Source organism: Montipora foliosa, chromosome 9 (genome assembly GCF_036669935.1).
Source record: "Montipora foliosa isolate CH-2021 chromosome 9, ASM3666993v2, whole genome shotgun sequence".
Classification (NCBI taxonomy): domain Eukaryota; kingdom Metazoa; phylum Cnidaria; class Anthozoa; order Scleractinia; family Acroporidae; genus Montipora; species Montipora foliosa.
Window position 1 is genome coordinate 9557660 of NC_090877.1, and position 14211 is coordinate 9571870.

At 39.9% G+C, this 14211-nt stretch overlaps 2 protein-coding genes across 5 annotated transcripts in view; one reads left to right on the forward strand and one right to left on the reverse strand.

Moving 5' to 3' along the window:
- The window catches only part of LOC137971030 (atrial natriuretic peptide receptor 1-like), a 73441-nt gene that overhangs the window by 9492 nt on the left and 49738 nt on the right, over positions 1 to 14211 (forward strand). The gene's annotated exons all lie outside the window — the stretch shown is intronic.
- Positions 15 to 11822, reverse strand: LOC137971038 (resact receptor-like). 3 transcript variants are annotated; one of them, XM_068817757.1, is made up of 9 exons: positions 11776 to 11822; positions 9030 to 10715; positions 4003 to 4309; positions 3041 to 3351; positions 2653 to 2788; positions 1954 to 2040; positions 1664 to 1831; positions 1147 to 1220; positions 15 to 405 (listed from the first exon to the last, which is right to left on the reverse strand). In XM_068817757.1, exons 2-9 carry the CDS (start codon positions 9438 to 9440, stop codon positions 220 to 222), a joined length of 1680 nt encoding a protein of 559 aa, XP_068673858.1. In that variant the 5' UTR covers positions 9441 to 10715; positions 11776 to 11822; the 3' UTR covers positions 15 to 219. The 3 variants fall into 3 exon arrangements, with proteins under 3 accessions (XP_068673858.1, XP_068673857.1, XP_068673859.1); XM_068817756.1 differs by lacking the exon at positions 11776 to 11822 and having other exon boundaries at positions 9030 to 11099; XM_068817758.1 differs by lacking the exon at positions 11776 to 11822 and having other exon boundaries at positions 17 to 85; positions 9030 to 11099.

A 14211-nucleotide genomic window follows, 5' to 3' on the forward strand; every position in this document is an offset into this window, starting at 1 on the left:
TTTCGCCTTACCCAGTAGTCAAAATGGCGGCTTAAATCGTGGTAAGGTCTGTCTCTCCCAACTCCGATTTCTCCCGTTGGGCTTCCTGTGACAAGAAGTAGACTTATTCATCACGGAAAATTGCCTCCTTTTCATGCTGGTTTTAATATTGTCACACAGAGCTGAACAAAATTGTTGAAGCACGTCATCACTTCACATGTACCATATAGCTATGCGTCTTCAACCTGCACGCCTCAAATATACACATTTATTCTTCATGCTCCATACAGTCTGACTGATATTGTTGGCAAGGCATTGCTCTGGGCCAGCTCCGTTTGCTGGGACACAAATAATACCACATATGTCTGGGATATTTTGGCCAAGCCCTGATGGGCTAGGCCGTTTATTGAAAATCAGCATGGTAACCTAGGAAATACCCAAGTATAGAAGACATTATCCCAGCAAAGGTGAGGGGACACACGCCATCCACAAGAAAGTAAAACTAGGGAGGGTGGGGGGGGGGGGGGGGTAATTGATTTGACTCTGTTGAATCAGCCTACGCCTAGCTTGTACAAATGGTGAATGATCTCCAGCAAATCCCGGATGACAGAAATACCCAAACTGCAGCATGGGAAATAACTAACTAAGTTTGTCACACTCAGTATAAATCCATTAATTTCCTCTTGGCAACAAATTTCCTGTATTTCATTCATCTAGTCCTTCTCTGGAACACACGAGCCCAAAAAATTGACCTGTTTGCAACTGAGTTGCTCCTGAATCATAGCTGAGTAGTAGTAGAGCATTGCATAGGCCGCGCAGAGGTCATGGGTTAGAATCTCGTTGAAGCCACCTGTATTTTTAGGTGTTTTTTAAGACAATTTCTTAAATTGTCCAGAAAAGTATGAGGATCTCTTCCAACCTCTTTCGTATACCGCGCACCGGTGGCTCAGTTGGTCGAGCATCGGGCTGTCATGCGGAAGGTCGTGAGTTCGACTCCGGCCGGACCAACACTCAGGGTCTTAAAATAACTGAGGAGAAAGTGCTGCCTTTGTAATAACATCTGCCCATGTTTAGCTATATAGGCTTTAAAGTCTTCTCGGATAAGAACTGTAAACCATTGCCATTGTTGGAAATTAAATAGTATGAGACGTTAAAGAACCCACTCACCATTCGATAAGAGTAGGGGACGTAGTCCCCGGTGTTGTGGTCTGACCTATCTGAACGGGGGCATCTTTCCCTTCCTAAAAATAATTGTAAACTGCGGTACAAGCAGTCTGGCTAAAGTCCCCCACAAAGCATTGTAAATTAGACCTGAAAAGCCCCGAGGGGAGAGACTAATAGATTCACTTCACTTTCAATGAATTTCGAAATTTTTAATGTAAGATACTTTAATTTACTGTTATATCAATCAGAGCTGATTTCAATTTTGCTATCTGTTCATTCAAGGTGGGATGATAATGTCCCCCACCAAACATACTACTGAATTTACTAAAAACCCGAGGCTAGGATTGCTCCGCAATCTGGCCTATACTGTTTGAAGGGCCGATATCTAAGTAATCAAATGGATATAAGTCATTTAATTCGACGTTTTCAAAACGTGATAGGACGCAGCATGGCAGGGTGTACGAAAGCCTTCAATGCACAAAATTGACCTTCACTCGAAAAACATATTATGGTCACTTACTTGGGGAAGGGACGGGACAGAACTCAAAATTGAATCCACAAATAGGCGCGTCTGCAGGTGGAGATGTCTGCCGACCATCTTCCGACCACGATATGTTAATACCGGGGAAAAGGCGCAATATTTCCTTTCCCGACCTATCCACCAGAAAGTCACCTACTGCCTTCATTTCTGACGAAAACAATGCAAGAATATTTGGCAATTTTCTTTTCTTCCAGAAAACTTCAAAGCAAAACTGGCAAGCAAAGTTAACATAATTTTATATCAAACCGGCTTTGTTTTAGCGCACTCACCACTTGTTTTTACATCGAAGTCAAGGAGTACCATGTTGAATTCTGCATCTCCGTTGTCGTCAACATGTACGTGAAATCCAGTGATACCTATTTCCATAATGAAATTCATTAACTAATTTAATGAACGCAAACAGAAACATAACCTCAACCTCAACCGCAACCGCAAACAGAAACGCAATATTCAGATCACCGATGTTTCCCTTATAAATTGTTATTGTTGTCATTGTTCTCCATTTGTAAACGAATTGAAGATGAGCATGACATCATACTTGTAGACGATGAGACCACAGATAGCTGACAAAGTCAATCTGGGTAAGAAACATATGCTTACAACCTGGACAGGCTTTTGCAAGATCTAGAGCAGTAGGGGGTTGGAGCGCAACCTCGTTCCCAGGGTCTCTCTTCTCTTCTATCAACGAATTCTGTGATTTTGATACATATTTTCTTAGTCTCTTGTGCCCAAGATTCATTTCCAAAGTTCGACAGAGGCAATCTAATATAATATGTATGGGATTCCGCGTTTGTGATATATCTGCCTTTTACAAAAAGGGGGATATAAACAGGCAGAAAGTTTGCCAAGATACAAAGCAAATTAACAACCCGAAGATAAATTAAACCTTAAAAGAAATGACAGTAGTTTACAAGGGCTGAGGTCATGATTAAATCTGTGCTGTTGTTGTCACAAGTTGGTCCACTTACTATCGAAATCGGTCCCTTTGATTTTACTGAAAATTGTAACTCCATCGCGTGGATCTTGGCCAGCTGAAATAGTTTTGTTCAGAGCAAGGGAGTAGAGATAAACAGCATCGAACAAATAAGCAGCGTAGTGTAGAGTCTACAGAAAGAAGCAAAAGAAAAAAAACCCCGAAAATCAAGAATCAAAAATGAACTTCTCGCCATGCTTTCGTTAAAATACAAAGTATTATGGCGTCTAGTACTTGTCAATGCAGCACGTTCATGGTATCAAATTGTTGCATTTTTTCAAAGTTTATTTACTTATAATAAAATAGATGGTCATAAGAGTAGAGGTCTCCTTTAACAGCGTTATCTCGGATAACTATTGTAGAAACTGAAAAATTGTTCTTACATTCTCTGCTGTCTGGTTTATTCGATGAGGAAAATCATTTAGCTTAGCAACCACTTGTTCCTGGAACTTTTTATACTTGGTAACATTAAAAGGATTGGGAACTAGTGTAAGCACTGAATTCCAGGCCATCTTGGCTTCAGTCTGATTGACAGTTCCACTGATTCCTCCCCACCAGTAATCCAAGGCATGCCCGAGGTATATCTCAGAGAGCGTGCTCACAATATAAACGTAATCTCCATTGGTCATTCCCTTTCTCCTGGCGCTGACCATGAATGCGGGAGCGTACTCAGGATTCGCGGCTAATATAATGACTGCAAAGCAAATATCAAAAGCGAAACTTTTTGATTTTTTCAATAAGAAACACAACGTCAACGACAACTTCCTCCAAAATACGACAAGAAATACTAAGAACTGAAGTGATCAGAAGATCGTGGGCGAAGGCAGCGATTGATTTTTTTTCTCCGAAATCCAGAAATCTTAAACGTTCACCTATCACATCATGTCCTGGATAATTTGACTACATTTGAGCAGACAAACTATTGAGAATAGTCGTAAAGTTGGCAACGTGTGTATGTTGCACGTAAAATCCGCTCTCAGGTTGCATGAATCCGTTTTTACCTCAGTAAGTGATTAAAGTTTTTATTTACTTGTACGGATTTACTTGTTTGAGTCAAATACAAATATTGCTAGACATTTCGCATTCTAAAATGGTCCTTGCCACTTCATTCACTGGGTGACCAGTTATGCTGATGGACTAAATCCAGCTTAAAGAGGAAGGACACATGTACACATACAAAATAAACATGCTCGTGCCATTACGCAGGCATTCAAAGAAGACTTGCGATCTTGGGATTTGCTTTTGAAATCACTGAAGGAAGCGGAAATGGAATTATTTTAAAGAGTTTATTCTAATCTCTATGTAAACCCATGATAACTTTTATTTATTAAGCTACACTACTCACTTCGAGCTTTTCTTTTTATTTCGTCCAAACGATGATCAAATTCTGCCTGCTCGTGTTCCATTGGCATCGTAGCCTCGTAAGAAACCTTAACTCCATTGCCCTCAAAGGTGTTCTTCATGTCCTCCTTAGTTTTTTTCCAGGATTTCTGGCTGAAGCAGCTGTCGTTGCAGTAGACTATAGCTACAACTTTCCAAGAAAATTGGTTTAAGACGGCAAGGATGCTTTTGCTGAGCTGCGCGTTTGGAGGTCGAGTCCGAGCAAATGTAGGATATAGAGTTTTGTCCGAAACAACATCTTCGTCACAAAACTAATACAATAAATTGAAGACAAAACAAATCAGTCACGAATACGCTGAAAAAAAAAACAACAACAACAACAATAACAAAAAAAGACAAAAAGCAAAGGGAATCGAATTGTCATTTCATTTATTATTTACGGGTGTAATACAAGTCAAATGAATAACCATAAAATCAATGGAGGGGTCAATGAAATTCAAAAAAACGTTTTTAATCAGTCGTCCCAAACTTGTAAATGAGCGCATTTTCCCCATGGCTCACACGTTTGAGCCTACTTGCAGGAAGGGTTAGCCACCTCAGTGATGAAGTCTCAAGGGTTAAAAAGTTAAAAACTTCTGTTTTTCCATTAGAGTTTCTGTGTGAGTCGCCATCCGAGTCTTGATTTTGGTTGACAGGAGACGACGAAAAATACGGTAACGGCATTGCCACAAAACAATAATATAATTGATTTAAATTAATTAAAGAAGGAAATAGTTGAATGTGCTGCTCTTGCGACACTCTTTTTTGTTTGCGTCCATTCCCAAACTTTTTCGTACTCTGGAAAACAACGTCAAATTATCAGATTTAGGATTTTGACAACTCAGTTCTGTGAACATATTCAAACGCGGCCAAGTGAATCTCTTAATGACTCTTAATGACTCTTAATGACTCTTAATGACATTTTTATTCATTCACTGAGTTTAAGGATACTTCGCCCACATTAAACTTGAAAATGAGATGAAATAATAATCGAGAAATACCCAATAAGCTCAGACGACAAGCGGAGGGGAATTCTATTTGGCGCCTAAGGTGGCTCAAGCCAGTTTCAACACTTTGAAAGAGATACTCTCTTTAGAATGGTGACGCTACGACACTGTATCGCGTAACAGCAATCTTATGGTACCATGTGAAACACCGATTACTTCCAAACGAGATGTGATCATTATGGGGACTTAAATAAGTTACCTTGGCAACGGGAAAGCCCAGCAAAAACAACCTTTATTTTGGGTAGGGTCGTACCTCTTGTTGAACATTACATTTCATTGGCTGTCTAGTGTCGTACTTTCTATTGTTTTCTGTGCTAAATCCATTGTTATCTTTGTTCGTTCTATTGTTCTTTTGGCCAATCCTGAAGTCCGTTCAATGACGTACGACACGACCCTTTATTTTGGCTTTAGTTGCTCATATCTCAAAAACGAACTCGGTGACCGCCAATTTTTATTGCTGGAAAGGGACGACAAGATCGAAGGCCAACATAAAACGTTCTGCAATGTTAAAAAAAATTATATGCAGCGGAATCAGAGCCACCTTAACAAAATCACACATGGGGGTGGTCACCAAGTTCGTTTTTGAGATATGAGCAACTAAAGACAAATTAAAGAGTGTTTTTATAGGGCTTTCCTGTTGCCACGGTGACTTATTACATCACAATGACCGTATCTTGTTAAGCAATAATTGGCGTTTCACATTGTACCATAACATTGGTAATACGGATACAGCGTTGTAATGCCAATCCTTCTAATAAGAACGTTGCTTGAACAATGTCGAAAGTGGTGAAACTACATTGACCCACCTTAAACGCTCAAGATTTGGAACTTTCAGCTAGGATGGAGAGTTTTATAGGCCCGTGTTGGATAATAACAAAAATTTGGTTTTATCACCGGAGTTGATAATGTAAATTGGCCACCGTACAGAGACTAAAAGCTTTTTTTATTTAAGACGTCTCGAGCGTTAGCCCTTGGTCAGACCGAATCGAGGAATAGTGGATTACTTGAAGTTTTTGGGGTCTTATGCATTATGCATAAAGACCCCTTCTTGTCAGTTTGTCACTTTGAGGACGAGAACACACGTGACAGTCTGGCTTGTAGACTGGGTACTAGTAATTGCGAGGTCACTGTTTTCAAGTGTCGGCCATTGTCTCTAGCGTCCGTTGTTTGCAAATAAATCTGCGGTCGTTTTCCCTGTTTTGGGAAAAATTTGAAGAGTTTTCCGTCGCAAATTAGTTGTAAGGTAAGTTATTTGTGTTTCAAAATTGATCTGTCGTGCTGTTTCAGATTGGTTTTCTTTCTTTCATTTCGAAAATTAACTATCCTCGCCTGCCTTGTTTGTTCTTTGTTATTTCATCCAGGTGACGTCGCTGAGTGGAATCGATACGGGAATTGTTTACTCTCGCAAGCCAACATATTTAGACTCGGCTTGTGTTTAGTGCGGATTGCACTGAAGCTAAGACGCTTTCGCAAGCCCACATTCATTGGCTCGAAATCCATTGCGCGCCACATACCTCACAAGTATCTCACAAGCTATCACAAACCAGTATTTATCGGCTTGAAATGTCGGTGTGGGTTACATCCCAAACTGAAAGAGTTATTGTACTCTAAAAAATAGTGGCATTGAATAAGAGTTTTGCACTCTCAAAGAATAGTATTTCGCACTCTTACTGTTGTCTGCTACTAGCCGCCAGCATGGGAACAACAATCGAACAAAAGCGGTCAAGGATCGGCTGTCACAACAATTTTGTGAAAGTCAAGGATGCATTTTCAGGTGTGCGAGGGCGATTTTGGAATACGATGCTTATGATGTTTTACTTAAATGTGTTTTACTCGCCAACATTAAAACAAGTTGTTGGACATTACAAGTCGTGTAATGAGGTGATGTTTTGGTTTGCACAAATGATGTGCTACAATGTTTATATCCCATTGCTTATAAGGCAAGCAAATGATGTGGAGGAAAATCCAGGTCCTACAATATTTGATATCATTGATCCAACAACCACTGTGTCCGCTGACTCTAGTCAAGGAAGTGAAACAATCTTTGGTGTGAATGCTGGTAAAGTAATGTGTAGCAATGTCACTTCCTGGTATTATACCATCAAATACAAGATATTAGTTTGTGGACTTATTCTACTTTGAACAATATTTTGGTTATTGGAAATAATTTATACAGTTCTATAAGATGTCCTGTGCGAACAAATGACTATTTTCTGTTAACTTATGTTCCAGACATGGTTTCAATATTTGATAAAGGACCTGGATTTTCCTCCACATCATCACCTGTATTTTTAGGTATTGCTAATGCTGTGTGTACCATCAATGTTTATTACTGCTACTCCAGTAGATGCTGCTAGTAACACTGTTGGAATCTCAGGATTCATTGGAGCATGTCTATAGGTTTTCACTACAGTGTGGTAAAGTGTTTTAATGAAATGGCTTTTCCCAGCACCACCACCTCCAGTTATAAACAAATAAACTGGTTCAGACTGTTGAGGTTTTCATTTTATTTCTAGTCCATGAAAGCACCCTGTTGTAAGCTTTAGGTTGCGTTTTTTATTATGTAATGATCTACATGTAACTGATCGACGTAATTGGTCATCAGATATTTCTCTTGGCTGTTTATACATTGTTACTGGTGATGGACTGATTTCCAGTAGTGTGGGGATTTGCACCAAGCTCTGAGAGTACTTGTTCATTGAACGCCTCATCTAGTGATGATTCATCTTAGAATTCTAGTTGAATTTCAGCATTCTTTTGATCATTTATAAGATCATATGAATGTATGACAGTGCCATGCTTGTTTCTTAGCCAATCTAGTGCTTCTGTTACTGGTAAATAACTGATAGAGATGATGTAGCGTGCAGCAAGAGTTGTCTAAACTGTGCAAATGGCATTAAGAGAAATTTTAGTGGCAAGTCATCGATGTAAAATTCTGAACAGGTCTGAAATTTCAAGCATACTTAAGGAACTCATTTCACTGCTGCATTGTTATGGCAAATTTTGAACCAATCACGCATGGTAAAAGTGAGACCGTAGTACCAAATTCTGTAAGGGCTGAATGGAGTTAAGCTAAGCATAAGACCCCAAGTACGCATTGCGGACCTATTTTTATAGTAGAGTAGGAGCTACGCTATTGGTGGTAACATGGCAACGTGAAAAATATATTAGATAAATGAAAAGCGTTCGTTAATACCGTGAGGATTAAGGGTGCCGATTTGGAAGATGAATTTTTGTTCCAGATTCTTGCGGCTTTCCGTCGCACCTAGATGTAGGGAAAGGCCGCAGATGCCGCCTAGATGTAAGGAAAGGTCTCTGTACGGTGGCTAATTTACATTATCAACTCCGTTGATAAAACCAAATTTTTGTATACTACTTCCCCACCGACTCAGCACCACAGTTTCTTTAGAAACTACCCCCTTCTTGGTGTGCATTTCTGGACATATCTCCCTTCTTGGATAATAACAGTATGTTATTTACAAATTCACGAGGTCACTCTTACAGTAAGGACACTTGAACCGTGAACACCTGACTTTTTTTTTTTCGACGACTAAGAAATAAAGGCTCTTCTTATGATGTACAGTGTTACATGTATAGCATTTTGTAAGTGTAAAAACATTAAATACTCTTGTCAAAGAGACGAGCCCACATTCTACAATCACTAAAAAAATGCACAAACAAATATCAAGTGTTCATGGTTCGAGTGTCCTCACTTTAAACGGCGAAATAGATCCAGGGCTTTCTCGTTAAAAACTAAAGAGTACAAACACTGTACCATATAACCGACGAAATTCGCATTCTTCTTTAAATTTTGTCAGTTTTATTGGAATTTGGATTTCAGGGAAATTTATCAATTAACCCTAGTTCATTTTAATGATTACGAAATTCACTTCTGCTTCCAATTCATCATTATAAAAAATTAAACTGACCTGCAGACCTTTACTCTCATGTTAGATTTGCAGGAAACTGAATTCTTATCACTTACATAGGAGATCATAGGAATATTCCATGAAGCTGCGATCCTGGCTGAAGTAGCGCAATAACTTTGGTTTCCCGGTCCGATAAAAGCCTGCACACCTCGTTTCCACTGCTCGCTCATGGCTTTGATTCCAACCAATTCGCTGCATCGAGTATCATTCCAGTCAATCGACAAGTTGAAATTGAACCCCATCGAATTGTTGTTTATTGTATCAACGGCAACTAGGAAGGCCGAGGCGAATGGCAACTCAGTTGTTATCAGTTGATCACAGGACGAAAACGGATAGAGTAGGACTATTCGTAATTTAGGCTTGTCAGCTTGGCTGTTTAACTGAATGAACCACAAAAGCAACAGGAAGTAGTTGAACAAAGTCCAGTGCTGTGGCCTAGTCGCCATGTTATTGACTCGCAGCTGCATGCAGTCAGAATCTTCCTTGTTCCTTGTCCACGCAACCAACGCCAATGTTGAAAATTATATGACATTATGCGGTGGCATTGAAAGGCTTGCGCTTCACACAAAACGTAATGTTTGCTCACTTAACGAGATTTTTAAACAAGTAAATGTTCTCAGCCATCTTCATTAATTTAAATGGTAAATGTGAGGTTTCGTTACAGACAAGGAAATTGACGTCTAAAACTGTTCACATGACGCCAAATGTTTGAGTCAAAAGCTGTCACTTTGAGACTTGTCAATTTGACACAAAATTAGGCAAACATTAATTTTGCCTTGTACACTTTCCATGAAGGATACATTGATAAATTTGGTTAGATTTTGCATCACTTGTTCACTGGCGAACAATGCGTGCCCATATAGCCATCTCATATTTCACAATCTCTTCCTGATTTTCCCATAGTCAAGTTGTTGTGTTTTCAAATGGAATTTTAAAAGCCATCATCGTTAAACACTAATGTATGTCGAGTCGTCCGTTTATGTTAAAGATCGTAAGTGACAACACGTGGTGTCTTGTTACTTCTTTTGTCACGCGACCTAATCAACGTCACGCATGTCACGTGATGTAGAATGCCAATGAAATGAAAATTTCGAGCCGCTCAGTTTACGCTTGTCCAACTGCAGATGTATCCTTCTTTTTTCGTTATAAGTTCATTCGATTATCACTGTCGGAATATAAGCCAAAACCATGACGGGTAGGCACAGTTAAATAATTTGTCGATGTCTGAATAAGGATCTATTGCCAAATAAGTATCGTGATATGTTACCTCTGAAAAGTTCATAAACTGAGAACGGAAGGTAAATCAGTAAGATAACACAGACCAATTTGTAAGGATTTTCGGCCTTTCCCTAAAAAGTCTAGCCTGCGAACTCAGACGCATTTCCGGCGGTCGTTTCTCTCCCCCGAGAGAAATAAGTCTGCGTTGGCAGACTATAAAAGTTCTTATATACATTTGTTTTTAATTTTTCCCACATTTTCCTCGTAAACAAGGCTTAAAATTCTCCGAAAACATCGCCAAGAATATTTGGAAAAATTTAGAAAGCAGCCAGGTAACTTCTGATTGATGGTTTACATTGTCTTCAGCGGCGAAATCATAATCCTTTTTTTTTTTTTCATCAGAAAAAAATCGTATCCTAATCCAGATATTGAAAATTCCTTTCGCCTTACCCAGTAGTCAAAATGGCGGCTTAAATCGTGGTAAGGTCTGTCTCTCCCAACTCCGATTTCTCCCGTTGGGCTTCCTGTGACAAGAAGTAGACTTATTCATCACGGAAAATTGCCTCCTTTTCATGCTGGTTTTAATATTGTCACACAGAGCTGAACAAAATTGTTGAAGCACGTCATCACTTCACATGTACCATATAGCTATGCGTCTTCAACCTGCACGCCTCAAATATACACATTTATTCTTCATGCTCCATACAGTCTGACTGATATTGTTGGCAAGGCATTGCTCTGGGCCAGCTCCGTTTGCTGGGACACAAATAATACCACATATGTCTGGGATATTTTGGCCAAGCCCTGATGGGCTAGGCCGTTTATTGAAAATCAGCATGGTAACCTAGGAAATACCCAAGTATAGAAGACATTATCCCAGCAAAGGTGAGGGGACACACGCCATCCACAAGAAAGTAAAACTAGGGAGGGTGGGGGGGGGGGGGGGTAATTGATTTGACTCTGTTGAATCAGCCTACGCCTAGCTTGTACAAATGGTGAATGATCTCCAGCAAATCCCGGATGACAGAAATACCCAAACTGCAGCATGGGAAATAACTAACTAAGTTTGTCACACTCAGTATAAATCCATTAATTTCCTCTTGGCAACAAATTTCCTGTATTTCATTCATCTAGTCCTTCTCTGGAACACACGAGCCCAAAAAATTGACCTGTTTGCAACTGAGTTGCTCCTGAATCATAGCTGAGTAGTAGTAGAGCATTGCATAGGCCGCGCAGAGGTCATGGGTTAGAATCTCGTTGAAGCCACCTGTATTTTTAGGTGTTTTTTAAGACAATTTCTTAAATTGTCCAGAAAAGTATGAGGATCTCTTCCAACCTCTTTCGTATACCGCGCACCGGTGGCTCAGTTGGTCGAGCATCGGGCTGTCATGCGGAAGGTCGTGAGTTCGACTCCGGCCGGACCAACACTCAGGGTCTTAAAATAACTGAGGAGAAAGTGCTGCCTTTGTAATAACATCTGCCCATGTTTAGCTATATAGGCTTTAAAGTCTTCTCGGATAAGAACTGTAAACCATTGCCATTGTTGGAAATTAAATAGTATGAGACGTTAAAGAACCCACTCACCATTCGATAAGAGTAGGGGACGTAGTCCCCGGTGTTGTGGTCTGACCTATCTGAACGGGGGCATCTTTCCCTTCCTAAAAATAATTGTAAACTGCGGTACAAGCAGTCTGGCTAAAGTCCCCCACAAAGCATTGTAAATTAGACCTGAAAAGCCCCGAGGGGAGAGACTAATAGATTCACTTCACTTCACTTCATACTGGCCGCACTTCGAACATATACATTTATTTCATTCAGAACAGGAGCCCATGAGTAGGAGCTTGCCTCCCCCATACAAGCCCTATGAGTCAACCTTTACCCGTATCTTTCTATTCTTAGAACCAACCCTTCAGCAGGAGACTCACATTTACATCAATTTACATCAAATCGCACAATTTGTGTACATTGTTTTTGTTATTTTTGTCTTCGTTAGACAACGACTTTATTCTGATTGGCCATTTTAAACAGTGCGTGCAGTGCCGAACAACTCGTGGCGTTCTAAAAATAGAAAGATACGGGCAAAGGTTGACTCAAGGATATAGTGCATATGGAGGCTCCTACTCATGGGCTCCTGATTCAGAAAGGCTTTTACAGGGCAAATTTGAAGGATTTTAAAATACAGTTCGTTGAAGGGTTTTGTGGGTTACACGTACTCAATCTCGTCCCAAAGAGTCCGCTTTTCTTTTGGTCAGCACCAAGAACACGGACTCTGGCCACTTCCAACTTATGCGCAGTCGCAGGTTCTTTTATGTAACCGTTGACAACCACTGTTGGGACATTTCTTAGCGTGCGTAGACGAGCCAGAAGTCAGTGATTTGCGGACTGCCTGCCTTGGAAGTGGCCAGAGTCCGTTTTCTTGGTGCTGACCAAAAGAAAAGCGGACTCTGGGGACGAAATTGACACGTAGTCTACTTGCATGCGTATTTCCACATGCGTAAACAACCATGTTTTTCAATATCGCGGCTCGTCAAAGGAGACCTCTTCTTCCCCATGAGCCGTCATATCAAACAGCCGAGAGGACCCTGGGCATAAGACTCCAAAGGAAATCCAAAGTGTTCTAAATATGAAAACATTCGATTTTCTTTACTTCTTTTTCCTGATGAACCAGCGAAAATTATAGTGATATAAAAAAAAAAACAATTGAATGAACTGCGTTGTTCCTCGCAGCTGTTTTCAATGTTGAACTGCAGATTAGAGATTTACGGATTTAATCAACGCTGCGTTCTGATCAGATTTTAGTGCTTTTCATACCAGGATATTACATGGTCGCTCGGGGATACGAATTTTATCTTCAAGCCTGATAGTATCTCTCACGAGTCAGCGCCGCGAACGAGTGCGAGATACTATCAGCACGAGAAGATAAAATTCGTATCCCCATGCGGTCATGTTATGTTGTGTTTATTATGATGAAATGTCCAGCTAGGAAACCACTCGTTTTATTCATTTTCGAAATGGCGGAAAAGTGATCTGATCAACCCGGCACTGTGTAACATGAAACTATCTATGAAACTTATGACAAACAAATCATGATAATGTCAATTGAGTCATAAAAATGTTGATGTAGTGGAGAAAAATTATATTACAGCACAAAAGTATCTTACAAGGAAGGGGAAGCTTGCTTTTTACTGGTTAATTGTGTTAGTTACCATGACGATACTTATATCCTGAAGATATAAGTGAGTATATCTGATGTTGGATTACAATAAAATCTAATGCTGAAATGAAGGCGAACAAGGAAATGATTTTTTGAGTTTCTATTTACTACGTCTTTCCATAACATGCAGACTCTTAAATTCAAAGGTCAACCGACAAATGCGTTTTTCGCTACCGTCAATCAAATGTTCGGCGGCTCCTCCCAGCTTCCGACTATGTTGACTGAACTGGGCTCAACGATGTGATTTGATTACCGCGTGCTCGACAGTAGTCGGATGTTCGCAGGAGCCGCCGAACATTAGATTGACGGTAGCGACAAACGCATTTGTCGGTTGACCTTTGAATTAAGGAGTCCGCATGTTATTGAAAGGCGCAGTAAGGCGACGTACTCAGAAAGACCAAGGAAATTGATGACTAGAAATTGCAACTCAAAAAAGGAAAAAATGTATGTAGATAAGGGAGGATCAAAATTTAAACAATTTAAATATTTGAAAAATAAGACACCCATTAGTATTATATCGAAGAAATTAAGTGTTCACCCCGCTGTTAATGCTAAACCCTAAATTGATGTCCTAAATGTTGATTTTTGGTAATCGTCGTTGACGCCAAATCCTTAATAATGGTTTCTTTTAATGTTAAGGCCGTCTTCTACTTAAAGAGCTACTGACCAATCCAGTTCAAACCATTAAGTTAAAATTATAGTAAAAATAAAGGGCTTTTTAGGTTAAGGAAAAAATTAACATCCGCGTACGTATGCATTTAACTCAGAGCAAAAAATTTCATAAAAAACCCGACGTTGCATAATAT

Excerpts from the sequence above, each read along its gene's own strand:
- LOC137971038 (XM_068817757.1), bottom strand. The coding sequence starts at position 9,440 with ATGCAGCTGCGAGTCAATAACATGGCGACTAGGCCACAGCACTGGACT. Across the intron at positions 1,832-1,953 it reads CTTCGATGTAAAAACAAGTG|AAATGAAGGCAGTAGGTGAC; the intron begins GTGAGTGCGCTA and ends TGTTTTCGTCAG. Across the intron at positions 406-1,146 it reads TCCCCTACTCTTATCGAATG|GTTACCATGCTGATTTTCAA; the intron begins GTGAGTGGGTTC and ends GGTATTTCCTAG.